General features: G+C 39.9%; 1 protein-coding gene across 21 annotated transcripts in view; it reads left to right on the plus strand.

Annotated features, from left to right (window-relative positions):
* The window catches only part of TCF12 (transcription factor 12), a 797238-nt gene that overhangs the window by 776979 nt on the left and 494 nt on the right, over positions 1-19765 (plus strand). For all 21 annotated transcript variants that reach the window (XM_078684888.1, XM_078684896.1, XM_078684889.1 and 18 more), the window contains 5 exons: positions 7908-8019; positions 8450-8609; positions 13510-13742; positions 16979-17132; positions 17971-19765. The exon at positions 17971-19765 is cut by the window's right edge. In XM_078684888.1, the coding sequence (XP_078541014.1) occupies positions 7908-8019; positions 8450-8609; positions 13510-13742; positions 16979-17121 (648 nt within the window). In that variant the 3' untranslated portion in view covers positions 17122-17132; positions 17971-19765. The remainder of the gene's footprint in view (positions 1-7907; positions 8020-8449; positions 8610-13509; positions 13743-16978; positions 17133-17970) is intronic.

The following is a 19765-nucleotide window of genomic DNA, read 5'->3' on the forward strand; positions in this document are numbered from 1 at the left end:
GGGATCTGCACCTGCTGGCAAGTTTCGGTTAAAGCAAAAAAAAAAATCCGAAAATGACTTCGCTGCCTTGAGTATGGTCAGTGGCCCGTGAAATCCTTCTTGTGGCCATATGCAGAAAACCGAGACTTTCTGCGGAGTGCATTTTAGCTTATACATGCATTTTTTCCAGATGTGTAATAATTGGCAGAACATTTTTTCTCCTTGAAATAGTGTGTAGAGTGATTGAATGGGAAAAGCAGCCGAGAGGGACTGAATTTCAAGCGTTATGGTCTGGAAAAGCTGTTTATTGTAAATTGGAACTAGACTTCAATAGCAGATGCTGGAGAAAAGCTGCTGGAATGTGGGCCTCGGTGTGTGCAGGCCCAAGTTAAACAGTTTTCTAAACTCAAAGGGGCTGCGAAGCACAGCTGTAGTGGAAGTAACAATGGAAAGGAAACAATTTCTAGATTAATCCCCAGCAGGGTCAAATAATTAAATCGATTTAAAAAAATGGGAACTATTGGGGAGGGGGACAAGGGCTTATGGTGACCTAAATGGATGAAGAAATTACATGTTAGGGGTAAAATAATATCCTAACAAATCTTCTAAAAGCCTTTTCCCCCCCCCTTTTTTTTTTTTTTTTACATTTCCGCAAAGCATGCGCTTTATGTCGCGTGATGGTCTGTTGCTTGCTTGTGAATACAAATTTTTCATGGGGCTGATCTGTAGAAACCGGTTTTGTTGGAGAATTTTCAGAGCGTGATTTGCTGTAAAATAGATGGATTTTAGGTGTGTTTTAGAATTAGATTTCCTACCCTAGTACCCCAGTTTCCTTTGATGCACTCGACCAATGTAGACCCGGGCCAGGTGCGGTGCTTGCAAGCAGGACACACCGGAAAATCCCCCTTTTAAATCAGAGGACTGTGATGGAGCAGTGCAACCTGCTCTGATATTCGCCTAAAGATGTTCCCATCTGATATCACCCGCTCAATTGTGAATCTGGATCAACATTATTTCACCATTTACAGTTTACCCAGTAATGGCTGGGTAAAATGTCGACTAACATTTGCCAAAAGTGAAAATTTGTGAAAACGATGAATGGGGCTAAATGAAAATATCAATTGTATAGTGTTCAGTCCTGTTTATAGTGAGAAATGTTAGTATCAGCTTTATCTAAGACCTTCATAACTTGAACTGGCTTTTCCCATTCCATATCAGATTTGGCAGGGTTTATGGACGGGCTTGGATTTTTGTATTTCAAAATATTTTTTAGAATACAAAATAGAAGGGATGGCTCGTGCGTGTAACGTACTATTGCAAACACTAGATTTTCAAAATGCTTTCAGTTGAAGAAAATACTTATTACTAAATGTTCTTGTTTTAATAGCTGACTGCTTCCTTGAATTCAAAATTAATATTTTGTCTTTGAGAAAAGTGTTTTCTAGAATGCGCCAGCCTCGTAGGCAAAGAATAAATTGCATTTAGGTGAAAGAAATTGTTGGCAGAAGAAGCAAGGAAATGAGTCATTTTGCTTTTTTTTTGTATGAGATTAGCGTAAACAGACCTGATTTTAGTTTAACAGTTGCTTTAATATTTGATCCAGCTTGGAAAAATCTACTATGGCTCATTTCCTGCCCACTTGGAGCTCTTTTGCAGAACCTAACACTTTTCATGTTTATATAATATATAATGTCATTTAAATTCAATCAATGCATATGCAAGATTAGCACCGTATTTTCTGACGTGGGCATGCATTATGTGCTAGAAAGGATTGTATGTCTTTTTGCTGTTCGATTCTAAACTGTTGGTAACAGGTTTTTTTGTTTATGACTGAGCGCATTAAACTATGGCTCTGGTGAATAGGATAGTCGATTATGTGAAAAAAAGTTATTAGTTATTATTGAATAGGTGGAAAGCGATTCTGCTATTTCTTTAAAATTATAAATTATTTTTGCAGTCGAGTCTGTGGGGGTGGGGTGAAGGGGGGGACTAAATTGCCCATCACTTCTTTGTAACCTTACTTGTGCTTGCCACGTTTCCGTGGTGAAGCCTCATTAAGTCACCTGGTTAAATGGAGCCTCCGTTCCCTTGGTTGATGGAGCAGTAATATTGTGGCTGCGCCGACAGGGGGTTCAGAGGCCAAGGTTGGCCTCTTGTGAGTCGGTCTTTTATTTTGAAGCGAGGCCTCGCAGTTATTGAAACGTCGACGAGTCTGACAAGAGCTGAAATAGTAGTCTGTCAGCTGTATGCTAATGAGGCCAACAATTGAAGCAGCATCTTCTGTGGCCTGCTGCACGAGGCGCGCGCGCGGCCGTCACAAAGACCTGTTTGTTCACCTGTTGTGCTCGTGGACAGTTTCCGTCTCCTAAGTTAGAGAGCCCGGGAGAAAAGGGTGCGAAATGCAGGGCGAGCCTCGCGCATGCACGACATGACCGATGGTGGAAGCAATGAATAGCCACGGGACGACTGCGGCAGCGAAAACTTATCCTGGCAAGACACTGCTCTCTGCTAGAAATGCCGATATTGCGGACTTAAAAATGATGGTGTAATACGTGTGACCATGCAACAAATCTAACCCAGCAGAGTAACGACCTACAAAGTCCCGAATGTCATCGTTTTAGAGCTAGCCCTAAATTGTGGGGAGTCATCAGTCAGCTTTTATTGGAGTTTCTGATACGATTGTGAGGACGGTTGTAGCTCAAAATTATTCTGTCACAGAAGCTAAGCTAAAAAACATAGAACATTTGCTCCATTTGGGATTCATTTACACATTTGGAGAAAAATTTGGAGGTTGTGCAAGTGCTAATTTTTTTCCAGTACTCTGGTTTAAAATGTGCTTATTCAGAATTAAAGAAAAACCAAAGGTGGTGATGGACGGAGCGTTGACAATACAAACACTCGCCCCCAGTCAACTGATCTGGGTTTAATCCATCACCGTTCTTTAGCTCACTCCGCCACCCCAGTTCAGACATGGCCATTTGCAAATCAGTCTGACCCTGTGCCTCATGGGAACAGTCCAGCCCGAACTGCCAAGCCATGTCTTCCCTGGACCGGAATCAAGCTTCCCAGGACCGGTTTCTGGCATTACAGCCGTCTTCAGCCGGGCTTCCTTGACTCCAGTGGCAAAGTGAGCAAGGGACTCACGTCTGAGCATACCCTGCCAACTTAGGGCGAACAAAGAAAAACCAAAGGTGGTGATGGACGGAGCGTTGACAATACAAACACTCGCCCCCAGTCAACTGATCTGGGTTTAATCCATCACCGTTCTTTAGCTCACTCCGCCACCCCAGTTCAGACATGGCCATTTGCAAATCAGTCTGACCCTGTGCCTCATGGGAACAGTCCAGCCCGAACTGCCAAGCCATGTCTTCCCTGGACCGGAATCAAGCTTCCCAGGACCGGTTTCTGGCATTACAGCCGTCTTCAGCCGGGCTTCCTTGACTCCAGTGGCAACCGGTCCTCGGAAGCTTGTTTCCGGTCCAGGGAAGACATGGCTTGGCAGTTCGGGCTGGACTGTTCCCCTGAGGCACAGGGTCAGACTGATTTGCATATAGCCATGTCTGAACTGGGGTGGCAGAGTGGGCTAAAGAACGGTGATGGATTAAACCCAGATCTTTTGACTGGGTGTGAGTGTTTGATTGGTTCAGATGCTCCGTCCATCACCACCCCCTTTTGTACCTATTCAGAATTAAAGGTAGAAAACCCCACATTTTAATGCACCCCCCCTCCCAAATCCCCCACACAATTTCCCCTGTCCAGTAGACCTTGATTACATATGGAGTGGTCCTTCCCTCTTCCCACACCGAAAATGCTGTTAACCCTGTCTTTAACAGATAATTTTGTAAACTTTTTTAAAGTTGGGGAAAAAACTTGCACAGGGTCTTTCAACTCCCACATACGTAAAATTCTATTGTTGGTTACTCATGCTGTAACTAGGGCCTTCATGGAATACTAGCTCTGGACACTATGCAGGCATAATTATGTTTCAAGAACTCCATTTATGTTGACCAAATTCGAAAGAATAGGAATTCGGATATTGCTTTCACAATTGCATATATTTGTGCACCGAATTGTAACTTAAGTCTACAGTCAGCTTTCCAGTGCCCTTTTGTGTTTTGATCTTGATACACCGTGAGAATTCTTGTGGTGAGAGATTCTGTTTTTGTGCTGAGCAGTCGGCCATTGTGCGCAAATGAAATACATAGATTCTCGATGATGCCCACATGTATGGGAATTGTTGCAGATGCACTCGCTTTCTTTTCTTGTCAAGTATGATCATAATGCTCTTTTTGTTTAGTAAGCTTTGTAAGACACTACAATGGCTGATCAGCTTTTCACGCATACAGACTAAATTCACATGTGCTGGAGAGAAGTTACATTCTTTTTAGACTCTATCCTCAATCTTTGTTTTAAATCTGTCGGAATGTATGTGGCAATCTGTTTCTGGATTAGTAGTAGATTTTTAATTGCCAAAATACTTGTGGCTGTTATATTTCAATTGATTTTGGAAAAGGGGGGTGGTGATGGACAGAGTTTCTGAATGATGCAGAATACTCTTACCAAGTCAAGAGATCATGGTTTTAATCCATCACCGTTTTTTAGCTCAATGCACCATCCCAGCTCAGAACCTGGCTATATGCAAATTAGTCTGTTCCTGTCCCAGTGCATGATGGGAACAGGGCAAACCAAACTACCAAGCCAATTCTTATACTGGTAAGGAAACAAGCTTCCGGGGACCGGTTTCTGGCATCACAGCCTTCTTCGGCCCGGCTTGCTTGAATCCTGATCTATTGACTTGGTAAGAGTATTCTGCATCATTCAGAAACTCTGTCCATCACCACCATCCTTTTCCAAAATCGGTTTTATCCACACTATGTGTGGGAGGGTATACTCAGACGTGAGTCCCTTGCTCATTGCACCATCAGGATTCAAGCAAGCCGGGCCGAAGAAGGCTGTGATGCCAGAAACCGGTCCCCGGAAGCTTGTTTCCTTCCCAGTATAAGAATTGGCTTGGTAGTTTGATTTGCCCTGTTCCCATCATGCACTGGGACAGGAACAGGCTAATTTGCATATAGCCAGGTTCTGAGCTGGGATGGTGCAGTGAGCTAAAAAACGGTGATGGATTAAAACCATGATCTATTGACTTGGTAAGAGTATTCTGCATCATTCAGAAACTCTGTCCATCACCACCATCCTTTTCCAAAATCGGTTTTATCCACACTATGTGTGGGAGGGTATACTCAGACGTGAGTCCCTTGCTCATTGCACCATCAGGATTCAAGCAAGCCGGGCCGAAGAAGGCTGTGATGCCAGAAACCGGTCCCCGGAAGCTTGTTTCCTTCCCAGTATAAGAATTGGCTTGGTAGTTTGATTTGCCCTGTTCCCATCATGCACTGGGACAGGAACAGGCTAATTTGCATATAGCCAGGTTCTGAGCTGGGATGGTAGCATTACATTTTTTATAAAATAAACGTAATTGGTTTGAATTTAAAAGAAATGTCTAACCTTATTTTCCTGTCCTAATTAACAATTTATGGTTATGGCTTGTCATTCTAAGACTTTTTTAGCCTAAAACATCATGTAAAGCTCGATCACTGGCGCCGCTCACGTGGTTATCTTGAAAGAAGGACTTCCTGATCTGTAATTAACATAACCTGGCTGGCTGCTACCACTCACTTTAAGTTCAATGTGTTTAAGTATGATTCTGGCTGGGTTGTGTATCCTTTCAAACAGAATGTATCCCTTCCTATCACTTGTACTCGTCTATACTAATTGGATTTGTAGGAACTCCTTTTTGCAAAATAAAATACATTTGTTTGATCTTAATTGTAATTTTTCTGTGCTCCAAGCCTCGGATCGATTCTGTGGTCGGTAGTAATGGAAAACTGCAGCGTTACCAGGCCTGGAGGTGATATAATGGTGTTTTTATTCTAGTCACAAGGAGATGCCTTGTCCATTGGTGATCAGTATTTTCATAGCTTTTGTTTTACTCTCAGTTATGCTAAGTGAGAGTTTAGGGGCTTTGTTACATATTTTCTGTACAAAATAAATTCCTGAAATTTTAATTTGTATACTTTTGTATGACAAATAATTTTTGTTAAAATAACATATCTAAACTTAATACACCAGGTCAACAAGGAAGACACGTTTGTATATGCAGAAACACTCTGTGTAGAGCAGTAGATAAAGTTTTAATAATGCATAACCTTCACAAAACAAAATGAATACACTTATGATATGGCTTTGCAGAGTCAGTGGTGACGCACCACCTTAATTAAAACAAAAGTTTTATATCATTCGAGAGCCTACGGAGAACAAACTTTTTTACAAAATACCAACTGGAAGCTGCTTGGGCGGTCTTCAATTGTGTCCCCTTCCTTTCAAAGATGTATTCGTACATATAGTCATGAAATGGAGGTTAAGGGTGAAGCTAAGTCAGGGTTGTGTTCTGTTGGCCCGCTGGATGAGAAGGCTCACTTGTGGCTAATGGCGGATTCTGCCTCAGGTTCACATGCAGTTTGTAAGGACCTTATAATGTGAAGGTTCATATCCTCCGAAAATAATTATTATAAAAAATAGTTTCAAGGAGGCGAGGTAGGGACATTGGTGAAGTGTTATGAGACAAAGTATCTCCTGGGGTGGTCTTCTTCTTTCAGTTGAAGCCCCTGATGGCCTAGCAAGGGTTTGTTTTAATGTGCTGTACCTTGATCTGCATAACTGCTCCTAAGAAATCTGAAAAGGCTTTGCTTTATGATCAGTGTATATACTTGATGTGCATTTTTGGGACATGCTCCTTTAAAAAAGCAAATGTAACTTTTTCCATAAAAAAATAAACATAATATTTTGAAGTTGTAGCTGTTAAGATTTACTTGGCTCGATGAATCTCAATTTGCTCGGGAGTGGTTAACACGATGTGTGATGGGGTGGGTTTACTTTGTAAGATTTCTAATGCAGTGCGTGGGATCTAAATCTTACAATTTGTGTCTGATCATTCAGAGTGTGTGTATATGTTACAAAAACAGACATGAATGCATGCTGATTTAACAATGCAGTAACCTTGCGCAGCTTCAGCTCGAGGCATTCTTGAAGACAAAGAGACCTTGATGATGTGAAACTTGCAAAGTGACTTGTTGAAATGTTTGTGTGGAGAGAAGGGAACAGCTGCTCAGTGGTGTATGGATGCTGCGTAAATAGAAGCCTGCTTTCTTGTCATTCTGTAAATGTCTTTAATTGATCACATTTAGGGTTGCATATTAGTCATGGAAAGTTGATGGGAATTAGATTGGCAAGTCACAGCTGAAATTTTCTCCTTTTGATAGAGAGCGTGTTGCATACAGCCAGGGATTTCTTTTTAATCCTTCACCAAAACACAACTACAGCACTTCCTACACCTCACCAGCAAGCTTTTACATCACCCAAATGGTTTCATATCTATCTGCTGCTTCACATTCCATCTGCTTTTCCCTTCGCTCTTGCACTTGATATTCTTACTTCACTGGCTTTCCACCGTGGATTCCGCCTGGCATTGTCCATCTCTAGTTCTCTTCACTGGCCACACGTGACTTCTTCAGCCACCAGCTCTTTCTCGCACCCTGTCTGTCATTCTCTCAACTCCCTTCCCTAAATGATATCAAAAAGTTGGATTTTTCTCCAAAAACACCCATCGCTGTTTTAATCCTGCTTCATGGTCCTTTGTCTCTTCACTTGCATGTCCCGGCCATGAAACCCTGATCTGCCATGCTGCTAGCATGGAACTTAAACATGGAAGCTGTGTCCTGTCAAACAAAAGTACATGAATGAGTATACGATAGACGTTAAAAATAGACTATGCAGGCGGAAAAATGATAGTTGCTAAAGTCAAGATTACATTTGTGCATGCTTGCTTTTGTTTAATTGGTCAAATAATATTTTTCGTTTTGGTGTTTCAGGTTGGAAATCATCGCGATGAGTCCGTGAACCACAGCAGTAACCATTCAGCTCTGTCCAGCACAGTCTCTGTGGGAGGCACAGAAATAAACCACAAAACACAAAATTACAGAGGTAAACCCCCTAGAAACGCTTATTAAAGTTTTAACTGGGAGAATTACCAATTAATTTACACAGTTGGTCATTCATTAAATAAAAATGCAAGGGTCCATTCGATACATTTGTTTCCTACTTTGTTGTGCTGTGTAAGAGAGTCCCTAGAGTGCATGCCTGTATTGTTGTGCTAGATGTAAGAGACGCCTGCGTTTTAATGCTACGTGTACGGGAGAACCTTGCATTCATGTCAGCATCGTTGTTCTACATGAAGCCAAGTTCCCAGAGTTCATGTCTGTGTATTTTTGTACCTTAGGTAAGAGAGATCTCTTATGTTTATATCTGCATTTCTGTATTACATATGAGACCCAAGAGTTCTTGCCATTTTTGTACTACATGCAAGAGACACTCATAGGTCCTAATTACTTGGTTTCCTCTGATCTATGTTTAGGTGAATTATCTAGAGAACCTGGTTTATTAGGTGCACTAGAAATTAAATCCGAATATAAAGACAAGGATGAGAACCTGCACGATGCTGCCTTATCCGACGATATGAAATCAGACGACGAATCCTCTCAAAATAATCTGAAAATGTCAAGGGCAAGAACAAGGTAAATGCATGAATAGATGTTTAAGCCAAATTAGTTCTTTTTTTTTTAACCTTTACCCAGGGACATTATGGGGCAACTAGTTTCCTTTTGCCACACTGCACAGTCTTCCCTACAGTTCATGTCCAAACAATGTTCGTACTTGAACGACATCCCTGGGTCATTCATTAAAACACTGAAGCATCGATAAGACAGTAGTGTTTTGGTACCAATATTACTTCCATTATTATTATTGAAAATGTCAGGATGACTTTTGACAAGTTTTACATATTCCAGAGGATTGCAGTGGTAATGGTTAACAAAATCTCTGTGAAGTTATCCAGAATCAGTATAAATTTGTGGATGTGGAATAGTTCTAGCTTTCTACACCTCATAGAAAATAATGCATTATTCCGTCAGTAGATCTCTGTGCAGTACTTCCGTCTGTGTTCTTCTCCATCCAGAAAATATGGTGTCAGCTGTAGGGCACTATGCTCAATCCTACAAGCCCCCTCAAAACAAGCACAGCTTATCCATTCCACTGCAGTACTTCGTTTACAGCATCAAATTATGGAGCTAAAGAGTTCTTCTTTTTGGTTCTCTTCTTTAGTAGGACAAAACTGCCACACACTGCTCAAGACCCCTCGTTATCCAACCCACCTTCCTTCCTTGGAAACTTTTGTTAAGGTTTCTGAATCTCTGCAGAAGACATGATCACAGTGCACCTCTGTCAGTATAAGCTGACCCTACCACCTAATACCTCTTGTGACTACTGTGCCCAAAGGAAGCTGCTTAAAGTCATTAGAACAGAGCAGGAGGAGGAGGGTACATCCGCTGAGTGTATCCTGGCATCAATCTAACACTTATGGACAATAAAAGCACCCTCTTTTTTTAAAGTGACTACCATCACTCACACAGGCATGTTTTAGGTTTTATGCTGGGTTTTTTTAGTACGCGGATATTGCATTCCCTTTCCAAGTAGGATCAGACAGGGGATTTTTGTATTTGTCTGCATGTTTTCCATGAGGAACCCTCCTTTACTTTAATTATATTGTATTCTTTGTGATGTGGAAATATTTGGAAGTGGTTTGTATTTTATGAAGATTAAGATGTGGAGCTATGCATACCCTGAATCCTGGGAATATTAGTAAAATTAGCTAGATATTTACATGATTGTCTCTAAGCCTTCTTGTTTAAGTTCACAGGATAATAATTTTAATAAACTGCTGAGTCTTCCTGTAGGGATTATACATTTGCTGGAGGTTATAAAGACATATAATTAATATGTTTGAAACCACCACTGCACTGGATACACTCAGTGGCGCCATCTCGAATGGAGCTATATTGCTAGTAAGAGGCTGTTATTGATGGCTAGGTTGTACGCAGACAGGGCAGTTGTCACAAATTATTTTTAATTACTTTTTGCCTCTGGAGCTTATCTTCTTCTATGCCACTTATTCACAAGATTTAAAAGACCGAGACCATGAGAAGAAATTTTGTGTTATATCTTTACTAATATTTGTATAACCTTGTAAAAGAAACTTCAAAATGTTTATTGTAAACTTTTATGTGAAAATGAGAACTCAAAGTTTGGAACCGCTTGCCATTCATATGGTTTCACTAAGACATCATTTAAAGATTTTTTTTTTATTATAGCACTGCACACTATGGCTTTTTCTGGTTAAGATAAACAATATTTAATTTCTTTATGGATATTCGTTTTTGGTGGTTCCCTTCATTTCTTGAATCTGTGCCCCAATTCATGACTAGTCGGTACTGAAGAATAACATTATAATAATACAACACCTTCTTTGTAATCCCATTATTTGTGTCACTTGCCATTATATTGCTGCAGGTTATTACTAAAACCTGGAATGTACCTATGTCCACAATTTAGCTGTCTGTCTTGGAAAATTAGTCCATCAACTGCTGTACGCGTTTGACTTCAGGTTACATAAAAGTTGGGTGGAGGCCATGTTCTTTAGTACATGTTAGTTTTAGGAAGTGGGTATAATTGTAGAATTATTGGATTAATTCCAAATTATAATCCTCCACAGCCTTTCCTAGGGTAAAATAAATCTATCCAAAGGATGTTTCTGGGCCAAAATGTGCATGTAAGGGACCACCCAGACCACCCAGAGATGAATTTAGCCATTACTCGTAAACCACAAGCAGCACACCTGAAAAGTAGCCAGTCAGTACACCACAAAAAAGTAATGTGGGTTATGGGGCTCTTTGCTCTCATCATCATTATTTAACATGCACAGTAGGCCTACCAATATACTGTTCTTATAAGTGTGACATGGTTAATTAGCTACATTCCCACACGTGTCATATCCTGCTGCTCACTGAAACATGGTGCAGGAATCTTCCAACCCAGTGTTCACCAAAACCTTTCAGCTTAAATATCTTATACACTAATATGTTAGGTGAACGGGTGGGCTTAATCTGCAAGGATAAGCCAAGCTGCAGATTTATTCAGATAGAACCCATATGAGAGCTGGGAAATGCTATTATGTACTAACTTAGACATCTGTGGCACAAGCTACTACTGTTGCCCGGCTTGTATCTCTCCAGTGAAAACTGGGGGTTCGTCGGACAACATAAAAGTCGGGGATTGTGCCAGACTGATTCCAAACACACCTTCAGGATATGTTGGCATGTATCCTGGCTAGCCCCCAATGCAACATTGACACCCCTAACCTTATAGGGTAACAAATGTGTGTGCAACCTCAAAACATGATAACCCAGATCCCCCAGGAAATCATGATAACCGATCTAAAACCCTTTCGCTTGGACTCCCATGCTTACCCAAAGAAATACACAAGAAATACTCAGCAAAGTGTTTCAATATGTATTGCTGTATTGTGATTCTTGTATAAAATATGTGCGCTACTTTAATCAATTGGTTAAAATAGAATAGTGTAATTAGCAGTATGAGAACAGTGAAAAGGATGAACGGTTCCACCATTGTGCCATGACAGTAAATATATGCAGGCAAATAAGTACTGTGTATAAGGTACTCCTTCCTATTGCTGCTCTGATCTACACAAGGAAGTGGTGCGGTATATATAATAAACCGCACCCATGTGGCCATGTCACAACTTCTGGCAGGCCTCAATTGTTTGTTCTAGTTGGTTAGCGTCGTCGCCTACCGGACAATAACATGAATAACATTAGTGCAGTGAATTTTATCCCTTGTACTGAATGTTCAAGGTGTTGTGATAGTGTGCTTAAAAATACGAAATGTAAGCAATGCAGATTCAGAGAATGTTATCCTGCATGGCCTTGCACGCAAATGTATGTAAAAAATCACTGTATTTAAGAGAAGGCAACTTAGGAAACATGAGCATATAAATGGTGGTGTTTCTAACCTGGCCTATCCTGACTATGTGGCGCTACTTTGCTACAAATGTTTACTCGTCTATAGGCCACTCTCTCCAGTGCGGGCACTGATACCTCTTCTGTGATTGTTACCTTGTACAGTGAAGCATGTTTGGATCACAACAATCTCATTGTAGCCAGGTACATAACTTTCATGTTAAGGACTCCAGTCACTGTAGAAGTGCATTCAAATAATTCTAGGTGTCCTTTGGTTCATCCCCAACTTGTTACAAAGGCTACACACACCTTTTCTAGGTCCACGAGTTACTGTCAACACCTATTTCCAACACTAGACAGGCTTGCTTGTCTGCTAAAACATGCTCTTGTTCAAACCGTTTATGCTTGTGTGCTAGACAATTCGAGAAATATCCCATACATACCTCCTTAAAACCCTTTTCTCCAACACCCCTGTTAGAAAGTGCAACTGCAACCTACTGGGCATCCCAAAGCCCTCAAGCATTACGTCATGGTTCTGGTTTGGGTCTGCAGAGACCCATCCATTGGAACTCCCTTTCTGATAACTTGCTGACTTCCTTCTACTTTTCAAGAAGGCTTTAAAAACTGTCCTCTTCCAATGAGATCACCAGAGCAAGTGGTATAATCTACCTTCCCCGTTCTCAAATCCTCCAAACCCAGACCCCCCCCTTCTCTCTATTATTTCTGCTTGGCACATGGGGCATATATTGTAAATGTGTACGTACACTCTGTTCTTTGTTTCCATTCAACATTTGCTCAAAACATTTCATACTCCGCAAAAACCTATCAAATCCCTTGTTTCAGTGGTTCGGAAGTATTTGAATTGCATAGGGTTTATTCTTCAAAAAGAAAATCTATGTCCCACATACTTAGTAAGGGCATATCTCAAATTCTTGGAATACATTGAATTAAAGTAAATATTGATGGTTCAGCACCCAAACTTAGTGGTAATGTATAGTAAAGTGCTTTTACTTTACATTTGAATTCCCATACATTCCGTGACAAAAACATTCATGACCAGTTTAGTATTGAAACACAACAAACGTTTTCTTCTAAAAACCACGTCAATCGTGGGCTGTTCATTGACGTGGTTTTTGAAAGAAAAAGACGAATAAAGATTTATTGAAAGAAGAAATCTTCTCTATACGCATTTGTTGTGTTTCAGTACTAAACTGTCATGAATTTGTTTTGTAATGGAATGTATGGGAATTCATACGAAAAGTAAAAGCACTTTACCATACATTCCCACTAACTTTGGGTTTCCAGCCTTATACTTAACTTAATGTTTTAACAGTAATGGAATCTGAAACGTGGGTGCGCCCCTTAAGTGGTGTGTCCAACTTCATAACAGCCAAATAACAAATAAAATATTTGTAGTGCAACATTAAGGGTAAAAAGAATAGGAAAATGCTTTTTTTAAGTAGTATTATGAATCAGTAGTCTGCGTATTTTCAGAATTGTGTAAATATGGACATTTATCAAACAGTCCTATTGCTTTTTGTTCATAATTTGCTGTTGGATCTGATTGTGAAATTCAGTGTGTCTCTGTGTTTTGGCTTTGTAGCAGTATTAATGAAGATGAGGATTTGAACCCAGAGCAAAAAATTGAAAGGGAGAAGGAGCGAAGAATGGCCAACAATGCGCGAGAACGTTTACGAGTACGGGATATAAACGAGGCATTTAAAGAACTTGGCCGAATGGTGCAGATTCATCTGAAGAGTGAAAAACCACAGACTAAATTGCTAATACTTCATCAGGCAGTAGCAGTCATTCTCAGTCTAGAACAACAAGTTCGAGGTATGTATTTTGTTTTCACCAAATGTACGTCTTTTTGCATGATGGTACTCGTGGCACGTTGTTTTGGCTTGCCTGATAAATGTACAGCGCATGACTTGCAATTGAATAGCTCTGTGAACTCCCAACAACAAGAACCCAGTCCTGAGGATGTTATCAAAGGGTCTTGGGTTGCCAACAAGCATTAGCATCTTTTTGTTTTCCGTTACTAGCTCCCATTAGTGGTACAAAAGGGGTTGCCGACATTGCTACTTCCGCTTAGTCTCATTATGCATTGTATAGGCACAGAGTTAACACTTATGCTGAGTGGACATTCTATCCCCTTTCTGTGTGTGCCTGCGCTGTGTTACAGATGCTAACACGTAGGCAAGCGCCTCTTCAGGGATGCATTACCTTGTTAGTGTGACACTCCAGCCATACAAGTCACACCTTTCATAGGGATTGCAGAGGTTTCCTATAATCCTCCCTTTCCCCCGTAGGGGGCTGCGGATAGACTGGTCTGGCTGCACCTGCAAAGATACTGGTGTTGCCTAAGCGCAATACTGCCAGCACAGTCTTCACCCAAGCCTTTGTATAGGGACGAGAAGCCCCCCACACAGGTGAGTTGGGTGGCTTTACTAACACCTTCTATGGAACTTTCTGAATCCCTCTTGAGTCACCCACCGAGAATTATGGAGCAGCATTTTCCGCTAACACTCCCCGATTCCCTGCTGCACTTGTGCCACCCGAGAACATGCACTAGTTCTGAGAGTTAATGCAAGGACTTAGGGTGGCAAACTGTTTTTGGTTACCAGGGTCCAAATAACTAGTTTACACCTGACACACCCAAAGTGAATACGCTTAAACTGAGGTCACGTGAGAATTAATATAATATTGCCACAGGGTCTCTATATTTATTTAAGTATATGAGCAAAACTGTTTAAATTTAAGTAAGCAGGTTACAATTAATAACATGCACAGAATGGTTAATTGAAACCCAGGACTTGGGGAAATATTGCATTTTTTGGGTACATAGAACAATCGGAGAAGTCTACTTGTTTATACCCTTGGGTTTCTTTTAGTTGACTTGGTTATACTCTGTAATTTAGTTTTTGCTTTAGTTTTCTTCTTACTCTTTTATCCTCGTTGTATCTATTTTTGTTCATTTTCGCACTCCTCACTCATAGACTGCACTTTTAGTCTATCACCCCATAGAAGCTCCTAATTCTATCTCATCTGGGAAAGTGCTCATAATAAATGGATAACTTTGCAATTCTGATCTACTTCCTTTACGGATTTGTATAGCACTATATGCACATAGATGAAATTCTGAAATGTAAAATAGAATGTCTGGAGCAAGATTTTCTTATATATAGACACACATACACACAAATCAAGTGATAAACTATGTCCATTTTTAAACACAGATTTATTGTCTTATGTAGATATTTAACTAAACATTTTCACCTGAAGCCTTCATAAGCTAGTTTTTATAGTGTATAAGGTTACATATGGTGGCTTGTACTGTACACGCCTGCACATGGTGTCTTTCATGTTTTTTTTTTAAACAAGTATTTTTATCACATGGTGTCTTTTGTAATGTGTGTAGAAAATGATCCATTATCAGGAACTCGTTTCATCGTTCACAACTTTCGTTACAAGTTGCCTGTCAAATATAGCTAAAAAATATAAAGAATTTGTAGAAAACCATGTTGTTCAGTCCACTAAGTAAAAGATAAAAATTTCAATTGTAAATGCATGTTCCTATAAGCAAGAGATTCAGTATATCTACCAACTCAAGTTCCAGTTGTGTAAGAATTACTGACTTGCTCGGCCGTAACTGCGTTGAAGCTTGATCTTAAAGTTATATTTCATTCCACAAGTCATTTACTAGACCTTTTCCAATTCTATGTTTGCCTTTTTTAGGCGAGGGGTATACCTTGGTAGACTGTTGTGAAAGAGAACATGCAGTTGCGGATTTAAAAAAGATGGACTTGCTTGACACAAATGCAGCAAACATTGGAAAACAGTAGAGGAGCAATATAGATTAAAAGATATACGGGCTCACTTTCAGTATGACCTACACCAAATCACATAATATTTTTTCAGAGTGGTTCTTACCATTCTTTGTTGATGATTTTTTTCTTTCTAGATTGTTCTTGGATACACAAACATTCGGCATTTGTTCTCTTACATAAGCACTTAAGAAGTGGATAAAAGAAAGTTATTGACTCATGAAATCCTTACATCAATGTGAAATTGACCTGCGCAGATGGTTATTAATCTGTTTGCTATTGTTTTTTTCTTTGTCTACCGTAGCCTAATTACAATTAGTAATTTTTTGCATATATTTTTTATTAAATACATTTTATTTTGTATATAAATACATAAAAATAATTCAAAAAGCATTCTTATTTTTTGAAGCTATATGAAGTGCTAGGGTCAGAAGATTTTGTTCCAGGCTTCCTGGGTAATGATCAAAGTTTGCATCTAGAAATTGTATACTTTTATGTGTATATTTTCCTGAATCCATCTCCCAGTTCTCTAGCGTGCAGAGTAAACACCTGCTACCCTTGTAGCTATCTTTCCCAGCCATTCTATCCTCAAACGTAAGCTTTTTAGTAGATAGCTAATTACTCCGCATTTTGCGTTCTAAAGCGAGGGCCTTTGTAATCTGCCTTTTCTTTGAGTAACTACCAGATTGTTTGGAATATCAATCTGTCTGTCTAGTGTGAGATCTATGGTCATGTTTGTTCCGTTTAATACATCTTCCTACTATACTCGTACATTTAGAATGCTACAACAACTTAAGCCCATAATGCTCCCTTTCCCTTGTTTGCATTATCCTTGACTTGAATCTGAGAGCTAGAACTTTCACATTTTTTTCCATAATCCAATGCTACCTTGAACATATTTTCTGTTGCACTGGCTTCTGCTGTATAGCAATGTTTGTTTCAAAGGATGTTCTTCAATACTACAACATTCATGAGCACTCTATGTATTCTTTAAAATCCTTCTCAGTAACACTTAGCTTCGCAGACCACCAATTAATGGATTGGACTCTTAAGCTAGTGCTTCAGACCTCTGTCTCTCCATTGCAAAAGGCACTTACAACTATTTTGTGTTTTTTCTGTACATGTTATTCATGGTATGTGTTGCAGGCAAGAATGTCATTTACTGTGTTTATGTGCAGAATCAGGGGTAATCCATTGTAGTGACTTTTGAGGACTTTATTGATTTATATTATTTCTTATTTTCAGAGAGAAACCTCAACCCCAAAGCAGCTTGCCTTAAAAGAAGGGAAGAAGAAAAAGTTTCTGCCGTATCGGCAGAGCAACCACCAACACACCCAGGAGGTCACCCTGGGCTTACTGACACTACCAACCCTATGGGTCATATGTGAACACCAGACAGGTAAGGCAATGAAGCCCATTGACTAGATCTTTGATTTGCTGGAGTCAGGGACTTGACAAGACTTTCTGCCTTGTGTTGTAATTACCCCTTCCTATCTCCTTATGCTTCAGAACAAAAGGCTTGTGTGTTTAGCACAAAATAGCTCTGCGCATAGTCCTTTCATGCAGCTTTGGAACCAGCCTTTTTTTTTATTTGTTAAAATTCAAATTGCTTTAATTGAAGTGGCTTCGCTAATGTTATTACTAATCTGGCTTATTACATGTGATGCTTTAGTTGCACCTATTATACCCACAATCCCTTCATTTATTTCTACCTTTGACAATGGGAATGGCCATTTCTTCTTGACAAAAAAAATCACCCCTAGAATTAACCCAAAAATATTCTTTGAGCTTGCAGTGCAGTACAGTGGCCTGACTTGCAAAACGAAAATGGGACCTACAAATTCCCAGGCAAACTTGACAGCGAAGGTGTGCCTTTATTGGGAATGTAAACAGCCTTGCACTTAAAATAGCTGGTTATGTGTTTGTAAAACGAGCCTGGGATAGCAAGCAATGTCAGTGTAATCAATGGCAAGAACACATGTTAACGAAATAGATAGTTTAATAGTCCAAAACTAGTTGTATATGTAGAGCAGATTCAGCGACTGATTAAAAAAAAATATTTTATTGTCAACATTCATGGTTTTATAAAAAGTTTTTAGTTTTCTAATATAACCCCATCCCAAACAATGAAGTGGACTAGAATTGATGTAGGGGTCACATGGCTCTAAGAGCCTGCTGTTTAGTATTTTTTCTCCTGTTTGCATTCTAATCCCTTCGCCTTTTTATCGTTTTGGCAGAATTCCAGAGCTCTTGATAGGATACAGAGATGGTGACCTTTCCTCGCGAGGACACAGACAACAAAACGTTTTTTGAAGACACAAATATGACAGGAAAAAAAAACACTTGAAGCAAGAAACCCAAAATGCAATCTTATGATCAAAGCAAGTGGTCAGCACCTGCGTCAGAAGGGAAGATGCAGACATCTTCAGATGCCATTTCAACCCATGGAATAACGGAGCATATCATTCTGTTGCAAGCAGTGTGTCGCTTCTGCACAATCAGACTCTGTCGCGGTCTCTCCACCTCGGGTGGAAGTTGCCTTGTGCCTAAACTGAATTGACAAATGCATTGTATCTACAAATGTTATTTATTGTTACGGAACTGTTGTAAAGGTCGTCTTATAAAGGGAAAGCGTTCTCATGTTAAAAGCTGAACCGGAAGCTTCAGCTGATGCCAGCATTTGTTAAACTGTTCACGCGCAGAGAACAAAGCAGTGGCAACCTTTAACCCTTAGCATTCCCAGCATACCTATTAGTGTCTTAAAAAAAGGGAAGGAAAAGTCTTCTGCTGCCCTTTCCATTCCTTTTGCCATATGGATAATTTTCCATGCAATAGCAAAATATTCCTTGGTATTGAGTTTTTTAATGTTATTTTCGGTCTCTGGTTACCTGAACAGTTATGGTCATAGTTAGACTTCCATATGGAGCTCTGTGCTTTTAACAAATAGCGTTTGTAGAAAAGGTTTCATCCTGGAGCAATACTGTGACCGTAGCATTTATTTAGAAGAAAATGTCTCACCCCTCTATTCTTTTCCTTACATTTTTTAATTTGTAAGTGAATACAAATCCTCTTATGCTTCTAGGCTTCATGGTCGAACTTGCAGTATGATGCAAAACTGGGAGGGGCAGGGAGAATCTACTGTTGTTAGAATTGCTTTGTTTTCCAAGCAGTACGTACTACATGTAGTACATGTGAAGTGTTGGCTGTAAGTAAGCACAAAATGCATCAAAGTACAAAAGAGCTTCTCAGGCTATAATTATTGGTGAGCCCACGAGACCCCACGTTCACCATGGCAGGTAATGTGATGCACAAACCACAGCTGTTGGCTAATTGCATAATGAAACACGAGGGCAATGGTCACCAGTCTTTCTGTACTGTACACTTCAATTATCTTGTCATCTGCGTAGTGTATATCTGCGGCGAGGGACTCCATATGTGATTTTAATCAGTTGCAAACAAACCACCCTCTCCTCAGAAAAGCCTTGTTAGCATCAAACATGACAATGTTCATCGAATAGAACACTTTGTACTAGTTCCTGATCTCATGAGATTGCTTAAAATCCCTTTGAACTTCCATGTAAACAGTCTTCCACTCCGGTGAGCGTGGGAGACAAGGTTGTCTTTGCTAGTGTTCGAAAACTGCCCTTCACCAGTGGCAGATTAATACAACATGAGCAGACCAGCTCATGACTAAATGACTTTAGATCAAACATAATTGCAAAAACAGGCTTACAGAGAAATTTAGATCATGTTTTGGAAGGTTGCTAACAAATGAATTATTTGTAAATTTAACTGACTGTTCTCAGTTCCTTTTTTAATTTGCATATAGTATCAAATAACATCTTGATGATATCTGTGGCCTTGTTCTTCTTTTCAGTGTTTATCAGCATAACAGAAGTTATTGCTTATGACGTGTGAAAGTGATCACGTTCCACTGCCTGGCCTCTTTCCTTTTAAGCCTGTTTCTAAGCTTGTTGTCTTTTTGGCTATATTAGACTTTGCAGTATGCCCAGAAGCTTTCCTTCATAAAAT

This window comes from Lissotriton helveticus, chromosome 3_2, assembly GCF_964261635.1.
Source record: "Lissotriton helveticus chromosome 3_2, aLisHel1.1, whole genome shotgun sequence".
Lineage (NCBI taxonomy): Eukaryota > Metazoa > Chordata > Amphibia > Caudata > Salamandridae > Lissotriton > Lissotriton helveticus.